The following is a 20157-nucleotide window of genomic DNA, read 5'->3' as shown; positions in this document are numbered from 1 at the left end:
ATTTTCCCATTTTTCGCCCTTCTCATTTGTTGCACCAGTCGCACTGCCCTAAGACCGCCCCTGCTGATGCTACTCCATAGTACGTGATCACCTCTTACTACTTGTGATCACTGGGGAGGGAGTGTGTGGTGTCTCACGCAGACGACCCCCCAAAAGTCAGGTCAACGATCTCGAGTGTGTCACATGATCCCGGGTACTGGAGACGACCGTCTAAAAAAACAAGACGTTAGGGATCAAGAAACGGAATGGAATATTACTCAAAGCGCATGCGCAGAACTTGGATCTCCTCTGTGACGTCCCTTATGACGTTGCGGTGTCAGTCCCAGAATCCTTTGCGTTATATCTAGTCAAGGTTACCACAATAAATAGCTTATCCGATGAACTGTCGTCGCCAAGGGAGAAAGAGATGATCTATTGTTGCCATTTTTCAAAACAAAAACTTGATTAGCAAAACTCAATGACCATATATATATATATTTCTTTTTTTCTGTATTTTACGGTATAAAATAATCTATCTCCTCATTCCAATCAAAATACGCATTTGGTGGAATTTATATTAGAGAAATGGTAAAAAATATTTTTTGTATTGTGAATTTCTTATCTCAACGAAAATTATTCACTGATGTTGTTTGGAAAAAAAACTGCCTTATTTTGGAAAACATGGTTGCATTACATTAATGCCGAACTTACAAAAGTGTGAAGTTAGCGGCAGGGCCGTCTTAAGAGCATAATCATGGGCCACCGGTTTTTTGAGATAAATTCTAGAAAATTTCAACCAAATCTCATTTTTGTGAGGCTCTCTTCTCTTGAGGCCCGGGTGGGCCCATGCGTTAAGACGCACTGGTTAGCGTCCTCCCCAGGTCGCTAAATATTAAGGGTCGCAAACGGGATTAAAATAAGGGCCATAACTAGGCTGGGGCAACCGGGATACTCCCCCCCGGGCTCCGAGTTGAATGGGGCCCCGCAAAAGTTTATATTTGTTCCACATTTACCCTTTCAAGAGGTGCCCAAGGAACATCTGCCCCGAGAAGGCACACTACAGTCCTGATTAAAATGTATAGGCTAATGATATCAAGCGATCTGATAAATGAAAAAAAAAAAAGTTCCGTTTTGAGTTTAAATATGCTTGTAAAGAGATTTATAGACCATAATATTTTATTGATTTATACATATGCAATGGAAAAATGTCACACGCATTATAACATACTCAAATATGATATACATACACAGCTTACAGATGGAACCCTAGGCCCGTCGTAAGTTCATCATGGGCCTTTGGGCAAATTGATTTTTTTTTAGGTCCCCCCACCCAAACGATTGCTTACCGATTTGCATGCTTCATTTCGAAATCATTACGAGATCTGATTACCATGTGGCACTCTGTACACTTGAGGCTCCCGGGTCATGCTCCGGTGGGGCCCGTGTTAAGGCGGCACTGTTTAGGCCAGGAGTTTGAAGGAATCCCCAATCGTAGTCTTTTCACGAAGCCTACTTTGATTTTCCTGTGAATTTATATAAAACAAAAATATTAAACTTCCCGTTCAGGATTCCGGGATAGCGTTACGTAAACACATAACCCCGCGCCGGAGCTGATAACGGTAAATCTGCTGAAGTAGGGAGTTCTTGTACCTTGGGGACCCTACTTCAGCAGGTCCTACTTCTGACATGGTGCCCCACATCCTGCAGCAAGGTCCTTAGGCTGAGATCTTTGATGGCCCTTCCATAGTGAATTTATAGTGTTAAAAAACAAAAATTGGTAAGAATCATCCAGGGCTTTAGCCCTGTCCTTGTGGGAGCCATGGGACAGTGAACTTGGAAGTGAAAACAATTACGTGTCATTCTTCTTATCTCCCCCCACTTACATATATTTAGGGCTTTTACTGATTTTCACAAATTACTTCTTCAAAAAAATTCAGGGTTTTCATAACCATAAAAAATTCAATTCTAAATATATTTGTCATTCAGTGTCGTCTGAAGGCATAGGCTCACGCAGGCACGGCCCAGGGGCCTCAAGAGATGAGGGCCCCCCACAAAAATGAGATATGGGTGAAATTTTCTAGAATTTGCCAAGTAGGCCCTCAGAAAAATGACTTGGCACATTATCATTAGCTTTCAATTATTTTCTTCATTTATTCGAAATGTTCAACATTGTTGGAATTAAATTTTTCATATTAATTTTTGATTAAATGTTTCTTTCATAAAATATTCTGAACTTTTAATAATTCTCACGACACACACACACACATCTGAATTTTCATTATTACATTTTTTGTTTAGTGTTCATAATTTTCTTAGATATCTTCATCATTCTCGTATAATTGAATCTATTATCTGCACTTCTACATTTGCAAAAAATTTTGGAAAAAAAGTAAAGTATCGCAGAAGGTAATGCTTTTATATGCTGTCTTAAATCAGTTTCTATTGATTGGAATGCTTTTAAGAGATGGTAACCATAAGTTTATATGTGTGAGAGAGATTCCTTACACTCCGTCCTCCCAAACCTTTTCCGTCCTACTCCAAAAATCATTCCTGACTACGCCCCTGAACAGAGTGCACACACAATAAATATCATTATATTCATTTGAATTTTTCTAGAGTATAATAGCTTCTTTCACACAGGCTATTCTCAAAAAAATTCTTTGAGGATATTAAAATCTCACATACAGAAATGGGATTAATTTGATGCTTGCGACGTGACTATCTATTCCACATAATTTATGAATTTTTGGAATTATTTCAGGATTAATTATTTTGCTTTCAAACTTGGACAATTGTTCTTAAAGTTTTTGAAATACTTTTGAATAGCATCAAAATTCATAAGCCAATGTAATGCATGTTATTGTAATGCGACAAAGGCCTGAAATTACTCAATTAAAAGAAATACAGAAAGACATACCCGTAATTGCTTATCTTCAGTAGAATAGTACAGAAGGATATATATATATATAGCTCTCTAATTCTAGATAAGTTTACGTATAGAAATGAATTTAGAAAAATGTGAAAATCAAAATGCAGATGAATTGATATGAAATATTTGCAATGCAATACAACAGATCACTCGCTTCCACTAATTTCTTTGTAAAATAAAATTGACTATCACTTTATTGCACAAATTCATTAAACTTCAAAAGAAAGTTGTACTTCAAAAGTAAAAGTACAGTAAAACCTCGATAAGTTGTCACCTCAAGTTATCGAAAAATTATGACTGCTTAAACGGAGTGACAACTTAACCGGAGTGCCATCAGTTTTAACGTGCAATGTTGTGAAAATCGTATAAAAAAATTTAAGGTAATATGACATTTATTAAAGTGTGAACCAAAATAATATTAATAAAATTTACATTGCAAAAGAATAAATAATATCATTTTTTACCTTTTTTTTTTCTCTCTTATTACTTAAATTATTGTGGTAAAATGTACTGTACACTTTCGATTTATACCAGTAATTTTTAATTTAGACTAACTGAGCAACTGTTAGAATAAGCAGCTTTCCTTCATAATAGAACTCTCTATTGCACATTAATTTTACATGTACATCAAATTTATAATTTGTGTTTGTTCATCAGTAGTTCATGATACAACCACAAAGTAATCTCGAACACGTATGACTTGGTGGAGGGGCCCTGGGCTGGGAAAAGTAAACAGAAGACCTCAACTTGGGAAAGAATGTCTAATTTCTTTCAACAAAGATATTTTGTTTAAATTTCAAACTGTTCCGTTTGGGTATATAGGATTTTATGGTGACTTTTAAGCATATGACAATGCTGTTAACAAGCTATTTTTTAATTGGTAGCCATAAAAATAGTCTGTTCCACTTTCTCATAGTGACGAGTTAACCAAAATTAACGACGAGTAAACGAGGGTTTAATAATATTGTTGTCTATGAGAGCTGGAAGGGCCTGAAGAAAAATGACGACTTATTAGGAGTTTAGGTTATTAGTCGAATGGTCAATTGAACCATTGACCATTCAACCAATTGAATTTTATTTGTCTTGAAAACGTGGCAATTTTTGTATAAATTAAAACCAGGCAAATTTTTTAATTTTTGTGATAATTCCATTAATGTACAGCAAGGCAAGACCGTAACGTGCCTTCTCAAAGCAGATTTTTTCGTGGAGGCTTCTTGAATGTGGTATTTCATATTTCTAAGCAAAATATATGCATAATTTTATGTAGGGGACCCACTTGGCTCGGGGTCCTGGGCAGTGCCCCAGACTAGTTAAGGGCGTGTAGCAAAGTCAAACTTAATTTGACCCGTCATTCCCCATAAAATTATACCTCAATTATGGGCTGCCAATTGTTGTTTTTTTTCATCTAAATTAAAGAATTGTATTCAATTTGAATCAAAGGGAAGTGTGTGAAAGAATTATAATTATTAACTTAATTGTTTTAACTATTGTAAATAAACCATTAAAATAACATTGAAAATCAATATTTCTGATTGTTACAAGATACATAAAATAGTATATTTGCCCTTTTCTAAAAGCATTTGAATACTATTTGGTGTGTTATAAAATTAAGTAATGTTATCACATAGAGAAAGCAGTACGCAAATCAGAAGATAATTATAATGGAAAATAATGCCCATTTTTTTCAATGAATAAATACAAATCTTTAAAAATTTACATGGCTAGACATGCGAGAATATTCTCCTGGATGTAAAAATTGGAGAATAATCGAGAATATTATTTAAAAGAAAAATGCATAATGTTTTTACTAGTTTTGTTTATATTATAAAATATATATCAGTTTTTATTGCCTGAAACAAAAAACAATTTTTGGCATAATCACCCCACAATGACAACTTTCAGTTTGAGAATATTCTCTGTATATAAAAATTTGGTTATAAAGATTTTAGAAATCTTAAGATTAAAACCCTAAAATATTATTTTAAAATTAGATAAATTTTCAGAAATAAGTTGAAAACAAAAAATTAAGCCAAAAGGTGATTGATGAAGAAAGCTATTCTTCAATAGTCACCTTTATTCTAAGATACAGAACTGTTGTTTTCTTCAATGTACATACACTTAAATTCTTTATCGCTCATATTTCTTTGCAAGTTGTGCAATTCAGCAATAGTGGTTTTATTTTCCTGCTTTCAAACTTTAACATAACTGGTTACAAACTTTAATATTCCCAGTCTTCTTGACGGGAAGAGAAATGGTTTCAAGGATATTATATATAACTACATTATAAATAAACAGGAGAATATTCTCAAGTCATTTATAATAGTAGTCCTTCCAGAGAATATCTTCCTAAAAGATTATTCTCGAGAATTTTACATCTCTATACATGGCAGATATAAATAAGCAAGTAGTACAGATATTGCATGAAATTTGTGTCAAATGCCAGTTAAGAATAAAATTAAAAGAGTAGAATGAATGAAACAGATTTAGGAAATATAGATCAATAGTTTTGAATACTAAAATAGTAATAAGAGGAAAAAAGAAACATTGATTTATTCCACTAAAATGTATAACTAAGTTGGTTTAGCTCATTCACAGTCAAAGGTATCATTTCTTGTTACGTACATCGTTAGTCTCATGTTGGAAGCTCCAGCAGTAGCCTGAAATCAGCCACTAACGTAGGGAAGAGGCTACACTTATTTTTATGTTAGGATGTATGTTCCAAGAAAATGGCTGCTGGATGACAGACAGTGATGCAAGTAAAAAAAATGTCTTTACACCAAAGTCCATGATCGAGCGGCCTCTCCACCCAGACCCATGTCCTGAGAGAGAATTACTGGAGCTATTAATCCTGCAGGCTAGAGCTGATGTTTCCCTTCAACGTTTCGTCAAAGCATCAATATAAAAACACCTGTCCACAGATCTGATAGAAATGTTTTAAATTATAAAAATGCCTTGGTAAAAACTGCTATACAAGGTGCTGAAAAAAAATATCAATGATATGGTTCATAAATACTATAATATTCAGATCATTTTTGTCGCACCACGGTCATTTTCTGCACAGGAGGGCTAAATAGACCAGGACCTATAATTTATTCCAGATTCTGAACGGCAGCATTAGATATTTTGTCCTTTTTTCATACTCAGAGAGGTTGGTGTACCAACCCCTTGGTGTGGGGCTCCCTGCGGTAAGCAATCTCTTTTCTGTGGTCATGTTGCCATTTCTGCTGCACCTGATGTCAGGAAAGTTTCTGACAAGAACGAACCAGGCATCGAACTCGCAACACCTCTACACATCCTTTGGTACTTTAGGTGAGTATAGTATTAACCTAGGCTACAGCACCCTACAAATATTCAGCAACACTAAATAAAATCAATAACACGATTCAGCAACACTAAATAAAATCAATACATATGAAAACTAAAAACTAATCGACAATATCTTATATATAAATGTGAAAGTATGTATGTATGCATTCTTTTTATACAAATCTACAGTTTTAGGCATATCGTCACCAGATTTTGCATATATACCAAATAGGTCCAGGATTGAACCGTAGGATACTTTAAACGTTCATCAGAGCTGGGCAAATGCCCGAAATGGGCGAAAAACTGTCGGGCAACAATAGTTTTGGAGATTCAACAATTACTTTCGGAACGTTTACTTTGGTTACCGTGGTTTCCAACAATGCATTTCAGACGTGTATATATGCCTTTATAATGGTTTGTCACACCTTTAATTCTGTCATTATAACAGTTTATTCCTTTATAATGGTTTGTCACTTTTCCAATCCTCCCAGTAATTGAAGAAAACCCGGGAAGCGCCGGGTATTTCTGCTATCCTATATACAGGGTGCATGTAAGTGCTACTGCGGCCTTTATCTCATCAACAGCCCATTGTAAAGGTATAGTTTCAATTTAAAAAATGTTTAAAAGGCGTTTGAATAATATTCGCTGCACAAGCTGGACGTATGACGTCACTAACAGAGAACAATAACTACGACAACAAAACTGTGAATAAAAATGTTCAATGCCAGTTGATGAACTCAATGCTTGCCTCAAATCATTAACACTCTGGCACGAAGTTAAAAAATTATCATTATCCACCAACATGCGAGTTCAACAGCACAATGACTCGGCACTGCTATCATTTTCACATCAGTTGATCAAACTTGGCAATGGAAGAATTCCCGTAGACCCAAGCACTGGACTGATTACGTTCCCAAATGTTCCGCCTCTTCGCGTGTCGGAAATCCGAAAAATTTGTACATCTACACACCAGATGGAAAAACAAAAAATATTGTGTATCCACAAGCGATAGCCTCAAGTTTTTAATTAAAATATTTAAAAATAAAAGTAATTTTTTTTACTTGATGCAGAAATTTTTGATTATGAAATAATTAATAAGCTATACATATATAAATTTTTTACAGGGCGGGCAACGTCGCCGGGTGTCAGCTAGTATATATATATATATGTATGTAACATGCATATATATAACAATAGAAAATGGTCATTAATTAGCAGACACTATGCACGATTCCACCTTTCATTGGAATACATCAATTCCCATTAACATTCACTGGAAATGTAGATTACCCTACAAACAAAGCATAATGAAGCAATTTTTATAAACTTATTTCGATGGTGTTTCTGGTACTCCAGAGTGGGGCACCTAAATGCATACTTGCCCTCCCCTTTTGCGACAGAAAATTTTTTCTGGTACAATGGTCCCCTTTTTTCTCATAAATAAGTCTAAGCTACCACAAGAAAATATGATTGTCTTCATGTATGGACACAGCCTCTCGATTTAAAAATCTTTAAATTTTGATCTTGAGAAAGAAGCCAGGTGATTTTTCTGAGGCCCTACCAGGCAAATTTTCGAAAATTTCAACCGGTTCTTATTTTTGTGAGCCACTGCCCTTTCCCACATCCTACAGAAGTTCCCCCAGGCTTTGACCTTTGATGGTCCCCCTGTCAGATGTTTCACGGGCCCCTATGTGTGAATTTATTGCATGAAAAAAAACAAAAAATAATTGTTCCAGACTGTGGCCCCTTCAAAAACATTATCTAATTTTTGATCGTCTTGGGGAAGGGGAAATGAGCTTCCCTTGCTCTCCCTTCATGCGTGCGTTAGAATACACGCTCATCAAATTTATTCATTTGCGACTTAATCAATGAATAAACTCACCCTGGATCGATGAAAATGCACGCTCTTCATATTCTTCATTTTGTCCATGATTTTTAATAATATAATAGGAAAAAATGTGGAAAACACGAGCATAACGAGACGAAAAAATGGCGAACAATCTGCAATAGAAGCAGAATGCAATTTTTAAGCCACTTTGCCAATTTTAAAGCAACCTCCTACCTTTGCTTACTGTATTGTTTAAGTGCTCCTACGTCACGCGTGAAATCACGCCCATTCGCGCTTGCGCTTTAAGCATTCCTTCGTGGTCCCTACCGGCTATGTCTAAAAAACAGCAGCAGCAGCAGAGAGTCACTACACACGAAAGCGTGAGGTTCGAAATTTCTATGTCTGCCTTCCTTTTTATTAACCAAGATAATCGTTATGTTTGTGTCGTCGTAATAAATGTTTATTCCGAAGCTGTGGCTCTGTGTGGTGACTCCGCAGATTTTTATTCTTTATTGAAATCAAAGATTGAAATTGTTTTTCAACTTACAAATTATATTATGATAATTACAACTATAAATAAGAACATTAAACTCCCACATTTGTCTTGGTGAACGTTTTATTTCGTGAAATTCATTTTAATTCATTGCAATTTGCAGTAATGCTTCGTTTCCCGCCATTGCGATTTTTTAGTAATTTCAGCAATATTTCGCACCTTTGTTCACTTTTGGCGTCGTTCTTGGCGATGTCCCGTATTTGGAATCATAATTTCCCGTATTTTTTCGAGGAAATATGGTCAGCCCAGTTAGAACCTCTGTATCACCAATCAGGGTTTTCAACACATCTATTTTATATATGTGATTTTGTTTTCTTTCAGACCCTGTATAAGCAGTGCAAAATTCAAAATAGATTTTTTCCAACTTTACGTATACTTCATTAATTATGGAAGAAATTATTTGTTCAAAAAATAATAATGATGCATTGTAGGGTTAAAAATACAAACGCTTCTATTTATATGCATTACTAGCCTGGACAAGTTTCAAGTTAGCAAATGCTAATTTACTAGGTTTCAATAGCTGGCTGATGCGAAGATTAGGGGTCATTCAAGTATTACGTCAGCATCGATGGGGGGGGGGGGGGTTCCGATTTGCTGACTTTTGATGATAAGGGGGGTTTTGGATGATACTTACGTTATCAACCACCCATTATGAAGATGTGAAATATTCTTAATGGCATCTTATTCGGTGCGCCAAAAACGGAAAAATAACCTTTCGATAGTTATTGGGCACCTGAACTAACATTCTACCTATTGGTAAGTCCCCTACAGAGCCACTTTAATGATCCCTAAATGTTTCACGGATCCGTCAAGTGTTCTGGAAATGTTTCCGGGCCTCTTAAGTGCTCTAAAACTGTGCCACATGTCACTCAAGGGATCTCTAAATGTGCCACAGATCATTTAAGTGTTCTGCAACTGTGTGGCTGGTTACTGAAAATGTGCCACGGGCCACTTAAATGCTGTGGAATTGTGCTAATGCCACGGGTCATTTAAGCGATTTGTAAATGTGCCACTAAGTTCATTTTTACAAAATTAGGTTTGAGGGGGGCAATCCACATCAGATAACATTCAGGGCCATATTTGGTCTTTGAGCCAACGGTTTACCATATATGGTTTAAAGGGTGGATCGCAATGAATTTTTTTAAAGAGGAGTTCTTACCCTTTAAATAGCATTGAAATTAACAGAAATCAATTATTTAATCAATTATTACCTTTCTATAACACACATATAAAAAGGTATTTTCTTTCAAAACTTTAATTTTTTTTAAAATATTTTTTGCATTAAAAAAATATTTTTTTTTTCGTCTGGGGCTGGAGGAGGCGTACGAGCCCCCTATGCCCCCTCCCGCATACGTTTCTGATCCCACCATTATACGTTAGGAGGTAGGGGGCAGTGATGACGAAATTTTGCTGATGGAGGAGGGGGTCAAAAATGGCTAAAAATTTGCTTACTTAATACTTGAACGGCCCCTTAATCCAGGAAAGAAAATTCAACTGACTTTGTGGGAGAAATGAACCCACATCCTCTTACTTAACAGATGAGTGCACTGAACCATTACACTACAAAGGCAACGAATTCTCTTTTCTTAGATCTCGTGTGTGCTGAACGGAACTGTACACGGACAGCTAGACCAAACTCAGGCCAAAGTTCACATTGCTGTCACTGCAACCAGGTGGAGAGTTATCCGAAGATGATTTCACTCTCTCATATTAGGAAAGAATTTTCTTTCCTGGATTTGTCTTCACATCAGCCAGCTGTTGCAACCTTCGTATTGGGAATTATATCATCTTCGGATAGCAAATGCTAAACTGAATATATCAAGTTAAGCATTCACTTGATTACTTAGAATATTTTTCAGCTGCCATACCATATTGTCCAGCCCTCATTTATCTACAACTCTGTGGTAATTATCTGCTATTTGACATTATTGCTGGTTTTCTTCATTAATCAGGTTATTATTAGACAAAGGATTTGTATTTATCTTTATTTCAACTTCCTTGCTTATTCTTGATGTTAGTAACTTGCATGTTTCACATTGTGAACTATAGTATGCACCAGTTCTATTTCTTTCAGAAAAAAAAAAAATAGTTGCCAGGACACATGCCTCAACTTTCATTTAAACTACACAAAAAGGTGAATGAGCTAGTCTTTGAAAAAGTGTAACTTTCTTTTAATTTCAACTTGCATTCATTTTCAGGGTGTTGCTACTGACCAGCACACAGTGATACATGTTCCAGCTGATAGTAATCAAAGAGGATCTCACACAGAAAACGCTCTTGATGCTCTTCTTGATGAACTGCAGACATTCACGAAACCACTCGAGCAACCAAGAGATAATATACCTGGGCTACTGGGCCCACAACGGCGTTTGCCATCTTATCCTAGCGCTGACTCTCCAGTAAGAACACCAACGCATGGGTTCTCATCAAATCAGAACAAAGTTCCATCTTCGGGAAGTAGCGCATTTCACACTCCTTCTGCTGTAGCTGCATGTGAAAAGTTGCAAGTTAATGATAATGACCAAAAGCATAATATGAATCTATCACCATCTCATTCTGCAGTTCCTGGCATGAAAAAAGACCCTGCAGATACTATAATAAGAGTGGCAGTTAATCCAGGAGGTGGTACCAATAAGCAAACTATAATCGATGCTGTTGAGGGGACTGTTACTTCCAATTCTGGGATACCAAAAAAGGCTCCACCACCACCACCACCACCTAGAACAACTAGCAAGTCACCTATGACATCGCCAACCACAGAACAACAAGACAACAGTGTCCCGAATAGTCCAAGAGATGTAATGTTCAGTCAAATGAGAAGTAATTCTGCTCCAGCTGGAGAGAGTGGTGTTGGCCACGGGGTTATGAAACGACCTCAAGTACCGCCAAGGTCAGTCTCTAAAGATGAAGGTACAGATCAAAAAGAAAATGAAGAGTTGCTCAGAACAAGTGCGATTTCAGATGATTCGCTGAGACGGGAACAACTTTCAAGCAATAGTAGTAGCAGTGAAAGTGTGAATTCTCAAGAAGGTTTACAAGTATCTCAACAGGTGGGTAATGATGCCCACATGGGGAAATCAGAGAGAAAATCCTCCACCAATAGTTCCTCAGATAATGGTACTCCAAATAAATCCAAGAAATTAGGCATAACAACTTCTCCTCGATCACGGCAAGAAGTTCTAGAACAAAGGCATCAAGAGCTGTTGCGTAAACAAAAACAACTTCAAGACCAGTATGCTCGTCTACAGCAGCTTCAGAGGGGGCAAATTCTCCAACGATTCTCTCCACCCAGGTCTGCTACATCAACACCAGTTTTGAACGACCTTAAGAAAACTGGAAGTGAAAGTAATATCTTATCAAAAACTGCATTTTCTTTAACCCCATCATCTGGATCATTAACTCATCTTGCAGAAGGGAATGTTGCTTCAAGTAAGACATTGGGAGCCACAGACTCCACCACCAACAATGTTTCGGATGGTCAGTCTGCAAAAGTCCCCTCTGCTAAAGCACCTGTAGTGCCAGCTAAACCTTTTGTAACAAAGTCAAAAAATAAAATTTACGAAACCGACATTCTTTGATTTACAAAAATATATGGAGCACATGTTGTTCTGCACATGGTTTTTGTTACTAGCAGAGTGAATCACAAGAATTAATAACTGTCCAAAAATAGGTGAAATAAGGTCTGGCCGGAAAAGGGGGGGGGGTATGTTTGAGTGAATAAAGAACAGAGGTATACAGATTAATGTGCAACAAATCCTATTGTTTATGTATCTGAAGCGAGATGGATGTCCTCTGCAACCATCATTACTGATGTTCAGTTGCACTCAATTATGATTGGGAAAGTTTTACCTTCTTCATAGGCTCATACTCTGTGAAATCAATGGCTGCTGTTGTATCAGACAAAAAAAAACCTGATAATAAACCCTCTTCAAATAACTCTGGAATATAACTATCTTGTGAGAGCAGCAACATTGTGTAGAGTGGTTTTTTGCAGGTATTTGGGGGTTGGGAGGAGGTTCACTTACAGAAACATATTGATCCTTGCAGATCTTTTCACCAATAAATGTTAAATATATATCCCAGGTCTCCAGGAATTTCCCTGCATATGACCAGAATTGTAGAGAAAATTTTGGATTTATGACCAGAATGTCTGACAATAATTGGAAGAGTAACTGACTTCCAAAGGTAACCTCATATGTTCTTTTGGGCCGGTTATTTCATTAATCTCCTGCAAAGCTAAAACATTTCATCTCTTAGATTAAAAAGATTGAAGATTCTTAATTATATCAATGTGTTGATATTCCTAATGTTATTAGAAAAATATTGTTTTAAATACCCCCCAGACTCACATTTCTTGCACCTATAAAGTACTGTCCAATAAAAAGAATGAGTTATCTCACATGATGGGGATGGCTGCAACACAACACATTTCACAGTCAAGTTTATGTTTTGAAATGAAAACTATTTAATACAAATGCACATCAGGATTCCGATGTTTCCCTAAATGCGTGACACTTATTAATATCAAATTATTTGTGAAATCCAACGATAATCACAACGCGAGAGAAATGCCAAATTGCAATTTTGTTGATGAGGAAGACTTTTATAGATTCAGATTTTTCTGTATAGAATGACATTTGCCTATAACTTGTTCTTGGTATAAAATTATAAAATTTCTCAACATTCTGATTTTTTTATGCCTTCTGAAAAAGTGTTCAAGCGATATTTTCTAGCAATGTGTATGACTGCATCCCCCAAAAATGGAACAAGTGTAATGGATTTCATTTTCTCGTCAGTCAGTGTATGCTTTGTGAACAGTATATATTATTTGATGCAACAGTGAAAGAGTGTGTTTGTAAATTTTGGAAAGTAGAAAGTTTTTATTGAAGTAAATAAATATGAAATGCTTACTATATAGAAATGTATTAGTGTATAGATGAGAATTTAGGTGTGTTTTGTATTTGAATGTAATTTGTATTTTTTTTAAAAAATGAGTTCTACAATTGTGAAAAATATTTTCTTTTTTTTCTCCTAAAAATTTAGTATTCGTGAAGATGTATCAAATTTACAGTGTTTTTATTCAAAATTTTGAATGTGCCAAGTGTTCTTATCCTTTTCAAGCAGTAAATTGTTTTTAGCATGAAGTTCATCTTCTGCATGCGTTTGGTCTGAAACTCTAAGCTTAGTCTGAGGGAATCTTTAAATCAAATAGTTGTATCGACAACATTTTTATTTTATGGAAATGTTTTATTGAGCATTTTTGTGATACCAAATGTTGTTTTTATATTTCAAATGATCTAGTGCATATAACAATGGTGATTTCTATAGCTGCTCTGTATGTTAGTGCATATGTGTTGAATCTCAAGAAGGGAAAAGCTTTCCCAGAGCAGATTAGATTTACTTGTAGAAATACTCCCTCAACCTATGTAATCATAGGGGAACAAAAAAGTCTATCACTACTGAAACACTAATTAATGACTGGGAATTTCTTTGTTTCTAATGGAGTTTCAAACTTTCTGTTGTTCAGATTTTATAATTCCCCTCCAACAGTGATCTTTTGTAATGTTCAGTGAAGCTAGGCCTGAATATTCTCAGAGATATTTATTTCTGGGGGGGGGGGGAGATTTTGACCTCCCAGTTCAAGTTTGTTTCTCAAGTTTAATGTTATAAATAATGCTTATTTATTAACATAATGTTTTAAGATTAAAAATGGAGTTCATTCCATAAAAGCATCAACCAAGAGAAACTCCTATGCAGATTGACTTTGTTGCAAAATACGTGTGTGTGTGTGTGTAGAAGCTTGAAAAATATTTATGCTCGCCAAACGTTTAGTTTGTATTTTTGTTCCGATATTGTTTTAATGGGAATTATTTTGTCCTCATGTTTTCCCCCTGTATCATATACAAAGCAACTTCATATGAGTGTTTTTTTTTAACAGTTTCTAGCACAAAGAATGGTAAAACAATGTTTTGTAGTTTATGGAATATAATGGAAAATCTCAATATATGTCCTACTAGTTCTAAGGTTTGAACTATGAAAGTTTAGTAAATCATGGATATGTATCAATCAATAAAGAAAATAATCATCTAAAATTTTTGGAATTCATTCAATTTTTAAAGCAAAAGCCACAAATTTTATCTTGAAAAAGCAGTGCAACAAAGCTCTTAAATGTAAATAATAGGAAAATGAAAAGACATTGGGGGGCAATCAAATAATCATCAGTGAGATGAGGGGTTCTTAACCTATGGGTTGCCAGGGCCGTGTTAAGAGTATTATTTTATCCGAGGTGAGGCTGATTAAAAAACATGCCATATTATCATACACCATTTATCAACGAAAACATAACAAGAACAATCTTGATTAATGAAGTTGTGAATCTTGATTAATCTGTTGTTGAAGACAGAATATAGACAAAGACATAACACAGCAACCCGCAATGTGACCGGGATTGATACAGGACGTAAACACAGACATGGACGGTCTTGACCACTGTCTTTATATATTGTTGCCAGATACAACAGTTCTTCCACGCTTAATTGAACAGTTAATCTTTTACATACTCTTGCAGGTATGATGGAGATCTGCGTTGCCGTGTTGACCTACGAAGCTGGGTATCAGGTTGGTCTGTAACTGGTACATGCTGGCTGTTTCTTGGTTGCGGTTGAATATCTGAATTCTGGGAGTCATCAGGTTGTTGCTGATACATTCCTGGATAATAAAAGTCTTGCCATCTAGGTTGTTGTTGAATCTGTTCATCAGAATCCTCACTATCATTAAATTTGGTAGTTGGTATGAGACTGACTTTTTCGGAACCGCTGTTCTTCTCAGTTGATCAATGTGTCTTTTGAAAGAATAACCATCACCCAAGTACCAAGTTTCCATACAGTTCGATTGGTGATATACATTGGGCTTGTATTCTGTCTCCCACGCTTAATTGTCTGGACTTGATTGTGTATTCAGTGTTCTTAATGTATTTCCTGGGGCGAAAAGCATCGAATTGAATACGGATATTGCGTTGCAAATACATTTCAGCCGGAGTTTTACCATTTGCCAATGGAGTGGCTCGATACCGAAAAACTATTTCTCTCACTTTCGCATGCGTTGAATTTGGCTCATCAGACATTGTTTTCAATCAATTTTTCAATGTCTGTACATTTCGCTCGGCCAAGCCATTAGTAGCAGGATGTCCAGGGCAATAAGCTTCTGAAAGATTATATTTTTAGCGCAATAAGATTTGAACTGGTCATTGACGAAAATTGTTGCGTTGTCTGAAACTATTGTGTGTGGATACTCGTGCACAGCGAAAATGTCAGATAACATTTCAAGGGTTGAGGATGTAGAAGGCGCATTTCGACATATTTTGATCTCGGCCCATTTGGATTTTGCGTCGATAACGATCAAGAAAAAATTGTTCCGGAAAGGCCCAGCGTAATCGATGTGGACGCGGTCCCAATTTTCCTTTGGTTCATCCCAAGGATGGACTTGCACTTTTGAAGGATTTGTCTTGATTTGTACAGTTGATCATGCGAACCACTGTTCGCATGATCTGGATAAATGTTCAATATCTTTGTCGATTCGAGAAAGTTGTTTCACTTTTGTGATGCCAATGTGTGTTCGATGCAGTTCATTTAAAACTGATTTCTGTAGTATCTTCGGAATTACTACTTCCTGTCCTTTGAATAGGATTCCATCTTCTAAGGTATATTCATAAGAAAGTTCAGGATCTTGTTGAATTTTCTCCGTTTGATTTTTGATAAATTTTCATCAGAGTCAGTTGCTTTTTTGATCGAGTCGGCATTCAATACTTCTGTCGATATTTCATTAATTGACGCCATACACACTTGATTGATTTCGTTGTTGATAGCCATGTCACTAGACATCTCTTTCTGCACAACTGGAGCCCTGGAAAGGCAATCGGCATCTGCATTTTGAATTCCTTTCTTGAACGTAATTTCGTAATCAAACGCTGAAAGGTAACTAGCCTATCGGAGTAACCGACCAGACGTCATAGGAGGTAGCTTTGAACTCGAATGAAAAATCCTTGTTAGAGGACGATTGTTGGTCACTAACTTGAAACATTTTCCGAACAGGTAGTTGAAGAAATGATTAACTGCAAACATGATGGATAGTGCTTCACGGTCGAGCTGTGAATAGTTTTGTTTGGATCATATGGAGTTGGAGTTCGGTCACTTGATATTTCCATTTTCAGCTGGATAAAGGCTGTTTCACATGATGCTGACCATCGGAACTTTGAATCTTTTCGAAGGAGGTGTCGCAGGGAGTATGTAACAGAGGAAATATTTGGTAGAAATCTCGAATAATATGTGACCATACCGAGAAATCGGCGTAATGCTTCCATATTTGATGGACGTGGAATTTCCATAATCGCCCTAATTTTCTCAGAACTTCTGTAAATTTTGTTGAACTCCACAGTATGTCCTAGGTATTCGATACGTTCTTGAAAATATGAACACTTATTCTTATTCAGGTGAAGATCATATTCCTGTAATCTCTGGAGGTACAGTTCAAGGTTCCCAGCACATTCTTCTCGTGTGGTACCATGCACAATGATATCGTCGAAGTACGAGAGAGTCTTGGGTATCCCTTGAAGGACTTGGTCGATTATTCGGTTGAATTCACTAGGTGCTATTTTGACGCCAAAAGATAGCCTATTCATGTGTTAAGTTCCACGATAAGTAGACAAAGTTTGAATTTGACTGCTTTCTTCATCTACTGGAACATGAAGATAGGCTTTGAACAAATGTAGCCGGCAGAAATATTTTGAGTTTCGGAGACTGTTCAGGATTTCATCACTTCGACGCATTGAATAGTTGGCACTGACAAGATACAAAATTCATCGAAAGACTGGTTATTTGTGGAGATGAAGATTACAAGGAAGAAAATTCATCACTGCCCCCACGGGGACTCGAACCCCGGTCTCTCGCTTGCCGGACGAGTGCTCTACCATCTAAGCTATGGAAGCAGATAGAATATTTCAACCTTGGAGCGTATATATATATGTTGAAAGGCACCGTACATGGACGGCGTCAACAATCAATTAATAGCTCGTGAATGACAAAGGCCAGCCAGATGGCCATATGCATATAGACTGACAAGATGCTCGTTGACACCAATCTTGTATTCTACACAGAGTCGTATATTTCCATCAGGTTTAGGAATGACTATCAACGGTGATCCCCAATCACTTGTTGCAACTTTCGATATGATTCCTTGGGATTCAAGCGTGTCCAGTTCTTGATTGACTTTTTCGCGTAAGGCATAAGGAACTTCGTGTTCCTTATAGAAAACTGGTTTGCAATTTTCACGTAGCTGCAATGAGACTTTGAAACCTGAGATACAACCAGCTTTTTCTTCAAAAATTTTTGGATATTTAGAAATAATGTTATCCAGGCAGTTGGTTTGTTGAATTTGTAATGTTCCCAAATCAGCTGGTTTTTGAGAGTCGATATCTTCTAGGCTTATTTTTAGATGCCTTATCCAAACACGTCCTAATAATGCATCATATTCCTCTGGAACAACATAAAGTTCTTCACGGGATGTTTTCCCTTGGTACTCGTTGGATCCACTTTTCCATCTGGCAGGAACACATTACCAGTGTATGATCGGAAAGCAACAGTTGAATTTTGAAGCTGTGTTCGAATGTTCAGCTCATGGAATACATCGCGTGGAATAAATGTAAATCCCGCACCAGAGTCCACTTCGAATCTTACCTCTCAACCTTCATTGTTGATCATGATGAAATATTTGTCGATATCTTTTGGTCGCTCCAATATACATGGTGCTGAAATATGTCAATAATTTGTTGCACACCATTACAACGAAAAGCTTCGGCATTGGGCACATGATTGGTTGATTTGAATTCTGATGGATTTTCGCTCTGTTCATCTAGCAATGTCTTAATGCATACTTTTCTGAGGTGTCCCGTTTTCTTGCAGGCACTGCACTTGAGAGATTTTGGATTCGTTTTGCAATCATTTGCAATGTGATTATCACGACCACAACGAATACGAAGATTTTGTATACCCAATTTTACAAAGTCTATTCTGGAACTGGATTTGGAACGCTGGCGGTTCTTGCTTCTTGGATAAGATACAGCTGTGGTTCGCGAGGTACTCGAGTCACGTTTTGCTTGTCTGGATTTCACAACTTTGTTGACTTCATCAAAAGTTGCACTAGTTGATTTCCTTGAAAGTTCGCGACAGTCGATTTTTGATGCTTCAAGAGCTATTGCTCTCTTCAAGATCTCATCAAATTCAAGAATTTTAGACTGTAAAAGTTGCTCACGTATCGAGTTGTCCCGAATTTCACGAACAAACTGCGCACCTAGAAATATTTATATCCGCTATAGACGTTTTGCATTGGCAAGGTGACACAAACCCACAGTTGATAATATCCTGTCGCAGAGTTGCTACATAATCCGCGATTGTTTGATTTTCCGCCTGATAGGTAGACAAAAATAGATGTTGTGCCGCTACTATGTTCTTCTTCGGACACAGATGGACTTCGAATGTTTTGATGAGTTCGTTATATGTGAGCTCGTTCGGTAGGCGTGGCGAAACCAATGCTGCTAAAGTATTATAATTAGAGACACCTGCAGAGTTCAGAAGTATTTGAGCACACAATTCTTTGTTGGATGACACGTTTTTCATATCAAGAAAATTTTTGAAGCGCTGAATATACATTATGAAAGATTCTTTCTTTGGATCGAAAGTATCGAATGTTTGAATCATGGCCGGTTGCTTTAACTGCGTCTGGCTCGATAAAAATGCTTCGAATAATGCACGTTGTTGAGTTTGAAACGCGCCCAAAAATTTGTCGAATTGTTCAGGAGCCATCTTAGTTCGATAACAAAGAGAAAGCGGCTTACCGGAATTGAAGTTTCTTTATCTCGTCGCCAATTATTTTATCCGAGGTGAGGTGATTAAAAGACGCCATATTATCATACACCATTTATCAACGAAAACCGGCAATGTGACCGGGATTGATACAGGACGTAAACACACACATGGACGGTCTTGACCACTGTTTTTATAACTTGTTGCCAGATACAACATGGGCCCCCGGGCCAAGTGGTTTTTCGGAGGCCCTACCTGGTACATCCTGGAAAATTTCAACCGGATCTCCTTTTTGTGAGGCCCCCGGGCCGTTCCCGGGTGAGCCCATGCATTAAGACGGCACTGTGGGTTGCGACCCAAACTTGGGTTACTGGGCTCTTGAGATGGGTCGTACAAATCCATTTATAAATCAAGTTACAAGTTGGTTTTTTTTCCACCACTGGTTTCATAAACGTCTCTACGATTTTGGCTTATTACTAGGGTGACCATACGTCCCGTATTTCCCGGGACAGCCCCGGTATTTTCTGTTTTTTTGGCTGTCCCGACTTTTTAGCAAAAGTGTCCCGGTTTTTCCCGTATTTTGCACGAAGCCTACTTGAATTTTTATTCTTTATTGAAATCAAAGATTGAAATTATTTTCAACTCATAAATTATATTATGATAACTGCAACTATAAATGAGTATATGAATCTCCCACATTTGTCTT

At 36.9% G+C, this 20157-nt stretch overlaps 1 protein-coding gene and 1 non-coding gene across 8 annotated transcripts in view; one reads left to right on the top strand and one right to left on the bottom strand.

Moving 5' to 3' along the window:
• The window catches only part of LOC149086509 (coiled-coil domain-containing protein AGAP005037-like), a 758714-nt gene extending 744027 nt beyond the window's left edge, over positions 1–14687 (top strand). For all 7 annotated transcript variants that reach the window (XM_089255964.1, XM_089255963.1, XM_089255967.1 and 4 more), the window contains one exon: positions 10794–14687. In XM_089255964.1, coding sequence (XP_089112090.1) covers positions 10794–12173 — 1380 coding nt within the window. In that variant the 3' untranslated portion in view covers positions 12174–14687. The remainder of the gene's footprint in view (positions 1–10793) is intronic.
• A 2819-nt stretch (positions 14688–17506) lies between these two features.
• Positions 17507–17578, bottom strand: TRNAA-GGC (transfer RNA alanine (anticodon GGC)). The gene has a single exon. It is a non-coding gene; the product is annotated as a tRNA-Ala (tRNA).
• Between the last annotated feature and the right edge of the window lie 2579 nt (positions 17579–20157).

Source organism: Pholcus phalangioides, unplaced genomic scaffold (genome assembly GCF_987345545.1).
Source record: "Pholcus phalangioides strain wild (caught in Gottingen) unplaced genomic scaffold, Ppha-v1.0 ptg000004l_1, whole genome shotgun sequence".
Lineage (NCBI taxonomy): Eukaryota > Metazoa > Arthropoda > Arachnida > Araneae > Pholcidae > Pholcus > Pholcus phalangioides.
Note: the sequence above shows the minus strand (reverse complement) of the source record. Positions and strands in the feature narration are given on the sequence as shown.